The sequence below is a fragment of the Lynx canadensis genome, chromosome C1, assembly GCF_007474595.2.
Source record: "Lynx canadensis isolate LIC74 chromosome C1, mLynCan4.pri.v2, whole genome shotgun sequence".
NCBI classification, from domain to species: Eukaryota; Metazoa; Chordata; class Mammalia; order Carnivora; family Felidae; genus Lynx; species Lynx canadensis.
In genome coordinates, this window is record NC_044310.1 from 1,523,791 (window position 1) to 1,527,745 (window position 3,955).

Genomic DNA, 3,955 nt, shown 5'->3' on the forward strand with positions numbered 1-3,955 from the left:
AGAGGTCGTGTCCCAACCCTACTGCAATGGCTATGCATGCCTAGAGAGACAGCCAGCAGGCCCAGACAGCTTTGCTTAGCATCTCTTCTGTGGGATAGAGAGCCAGGGCCACGGGCTAAAGGGAAGAGAAATCCCTGAGGCCTTCCTGGAGGAGTCTGCATGTTCTGAGTACCTGCTGTGATGGGCTCTGGGCACTGTCCCTCCAACCTGGACCCGTGCAAAGGGAAATGTGTTTTTGCCCCCCCATAACGGCAGCCCGATGGGTGCTGGGTGGACCCAGGCTGGGCTGCTTTTCTCAGTTCCGAGGCCGGGCCTCGGCACACGGGCCTAGCAATGCCTCCTGTGGGTCTGGCTTATCCTGTGACTGTTGGAATCTCACCAGGAAGGGAGCGCTGGGGGGCTCCGAGCCCCCCGCCCCTGAAGGTCCTGTGCCGCTGGATGAGGACAATTGTTGCCTTGGCTGCATTGTTACATGTGGGACCGTCACCCCTGAAGAGGCCACGGCCCCCGGACCGTCTGAGAGCAGGGCAGGCCTGTGGGGAGGATGGGGGCCTTTCGGGCACGGGCCGCCTGCTAGTGCCTCCTGGGAGTCGTGGAACCCCGTGCCCTTAAAGCTTCCAGGGGGCCTCTCGTGTCACAAAGTAGCTCGAGAGAGTTCTGTTGCAGACATGTTTAATCCACACGTGTTAGATTCTCCGGCCGTGATTTTCGACAACGGCTCCGGCCTCTGCAAGGCAGGCCTGTCTGGGGAGATCGGCCCCCGCCACGTCATCAGCTCCGTCGTGGGGCACCCCAAGTTCAAGACGCCTTCGGCAGGACCCAACCAGAAGAAGGACTTTGTGGGGGAAGAGGCTTTGCACAAGTGTGAGGTCCTGCACCTGTGTCGCCCCATCGAGCGGGGCCTGGTCACCAGCTGGGAGGACGTGGAGACCCTCTGCAGGCATCTGTTTGAGTGGGAGCTGGGGGTGAAGGCCAGCGACCGGCCCGTGCTCATGACCGAGCCCTCGCTGAACCCCCGGGAGGCCCGGGAGAAGATGGCCGAGCTGATGTTCGAGAAGTTCAACGTGCCCGCCTTCTACCTGTCGGACCAGGCGGTGCTGGCCCTCTACGCCTCAGCCTGCATCACGGGCCTGGTGGTGGACAGCGGGGACGGGGTCACGTGCACCGTCCCCATCTTCGAGGGGTACTCCTTGCCCCACGCGGTCACCAAGCTCTACGTGGCGGGCAGGGACATCACAGAGCACCTCACCCGGCTGCTGCTGGCTGGCGGGCGGACCTTCCCGTGCGCGCTGGACAAAGTCCTCGTGGACGACATCAAGGAGAAGCTGTGTTATGTGGCCCCGGAGCCAGAGAAGGAGCTCTCCCGGAGGCCGGAGGAGATCCTGAGGGAGTACAAGTTGCCGGACGGGAACATCGTGCGAATCGGGGACCAGCTGTACCAGGCGCCCGAGGCCCTGTTCGCACCCGACCGGCTGGGCATCCAAAACCCGGGCCTCTCGAAAATGGTCTCCTGCAGCATCACCAAGTGTGACGCCGACATCCAGAAGAGCCTCTTTGGGGAGATCGTTCTGTCGGGGGGCACCACCCTGTTCCGGGGCCTCGACGACCGTCTCCTCAAGGAGTTGGAGCAGCTGGCTTCCAAGGGGACCCCCATCAAGATCACGGCCCCCCCCGACAGGTGGTTCTCCACGTGGATTGGGGCCTCCATTGTCACCTCCCTGAGCAGCTTCAAGCAGATGTGGGTCACCTCCGCGGATTTCAAGGAGTTTGGGACATCCGTGGTCCAGAGAAGGTGCTTCTGAGGGGCCGTGGGCAGGGGTGGGTGCGAACTCTCCCCTCGGCATCAGCAGGACGTTCAATAAAAGACCGAACGGTGCAGCTTTTGGACACATTGGGCCGTTTATTCTAGGTGGCACCAGAGTAATTTGCGACCCTGGTGGCGAATCTCTTAAGTGGTTCCCCCCCACCCTCCTCTCCCGAGAAAGCCCTGGGTTACATCTGCAGAGTTAGCACCGAAGGCAGGGGCCCAGGCCTCATGCTGGAGCTTGATTCAGCAGGGCCCTGGGATCTGCATTTCAGGTGGTCTGAGATGGTCAGCCCTGGTGGGGGACAGGGACAATCATGAGTGCTGCCCTGCTCTGGGGGCCAGCAGACGCTTACCTGGTGCGTCCTCAGCGAAGTATGGCTTTCGTTGCTTGTACAAGGCAGGGCAGCGGGAGCAGAACGGAGCCCTCGTCCTGGGCGGTGTGGGGCAGCAGCAGAAACTGCCGTCTGTTTAGGACCCTCTAGGGCCCCTGCTCCGAGGGGGCATGGAAGCATCGACACCCCTACTTGATTGTTGTGATGTGTCTGTTTGTTTTTACCTCCAAGGATGTTGATGGCGTTGTTTGGGAGTAAAATACCGGCTGCAAAGTGAACAGCCGTCGATAAAGTAATGGTTGGATAAGTTATGCACAAAGGGAACTTTTCCTCATTGAGTTGGCAGAATTCTCCCAAAATAATATTGGGAGAGGAACAAAATACAGAAATGTCTTTATAAAATGATCTCCTTTTTTTTTTTTTCCTGGCGAAGAAAACAACGGCACTTCCCCACGCCTATCTGTGCATGTTTTGACCAGTGAACACGTGGGGATTTTTTTTATAGGGTAATAAGCACGTGGAGCGAAGAACGGAAGGGTAGATGCCACTGGTTGGTGCAGGAAGGAGGGGACGAGGCAGAATGCAGGGGGAAGGGAAGAGGGCAAGAGGGAGAAAAAAGTCTTAAAGACAGGACTACGTGAAATCTTAGCCTGCATGAAATACACCCATTTTTCTACACGTGTGTGTATTTCATGTCTGCATCGTCCATAATCTATTCCTATACTTTGGCTGTCAAGCTACTTATGTCATAGTTAGAGTGAGCACACAGTGTCTGTGAAGGTAGCCCTTGTCGAGGCCGTGATACCGATCTCTGCCTTTTAGATGGTGTGTTTGGGTTGTTTACATTTAAAGCAGTATGTTCTATCTTAACTCTGCCTCCTTATTATTTTGTTTCCTGTTCTTCCTCTCTCCCCTTCCTGTGGGTGGTTGAACTTTTTTTTTTTAATCCCGTCTTGATGTATTGACAGGGATTTTCAGCATATGGGGTTGTATTGATTTTTTGGTGACTGCCCCTGGTGCACATCACAGTCCACTTGGAGTGATGTTTTAGCACCTGGAGTGAAATGCAGAAAACACACTTCTATTGAGGTCCCTTCACCCTCCCAAGTATTAAGATACAATTGTCCTGTTTCTTCTACACATGTTGAGAACAACCTTGAAAGGTATTCGATTTTTCCTTCTACCATCAAACGATTTAAGAAACTCATTAGGATACCCCATAATTTGGGGCGCCTGGGTGGCTCAGTCAGTTAAGCATCCAGGTCTTGGTTTTGGCTCAGGTCACGATCTCACGGTCGTGAGATCAAGCCCCGCACGAGGCTCTGCACTGGGTGTGGAGCCTGCTCGGGATTCTCTCTCTCTCCCTCCCTCTCTGCCCCTCCCCTTCTTGTGCTGTCTTTCTCTGCTCAAAATAAAACAAAAAATAAGCGTTAAAAAAAAAAGACTACCGTGTCATATGGTTACCCTTATTCTACCCACGTTCTTTGGTGCATCTGAGGTTCCAAGGTCCCTTTCTGTTTAAAAGAACCTCCCTTAGTCTTTCCTTAGGGGTAGTTTTCTAGTGGCGAGTTCTCTTAGCTTTCTGTCATCAGAGGATGCCTTTCTTTCTCCTTCGCCCCTGAAGGATATTTTCTGTGGACATAGAATCTGCAGGTAACCGTTCCCTTTCAGCACCTGAACGATGTGCGGGCCCCTTCTCCATGGCGCCAGGGCTGCAGATCAGAGACCCTCAGTTATTTGCTGCCCTCATACAGGTAACGTGCTGTTTCTCGCTCGCTGCTCTCGAGAGCTTTTCCTTGTCTGTAGTTCCCAGAAG

The 3,955-nt window shown here is 55.1% G+C and overlaps 1 protein-coding gene across 1 annotated transcript; it reads left to right on the plus strand.

Annotated features, from left to right (window-relative positions):
* The first annotated feature begins 668 nt into the window (after positions 1 to 668).
* Positions 669 to 1,802, plus strand: ACTRT2 (actin related protein T2). The gene has a single exon (XM_030324269.1). The coding sequence runs from the start codon at positions 669 to 671 to the stop codon at positions 1,800 to 1,802; it is 1,134 nt and encodes a 377-aa protein (XP_030180129.1).
* The last annotated feature ends 2,153 nt before the right edge of the window (positions 1,803 to 3,955 follow it).

What these genes read in the sequence shown, in the direction of transcription:
- ACTRT2 (XM_030324269.1), top strand. Translation starts at nt 669, where the DNA reads ATGTTTAATCCACACGTGTTAGATTCTCCGGCCGTGATTTTCGACAAC.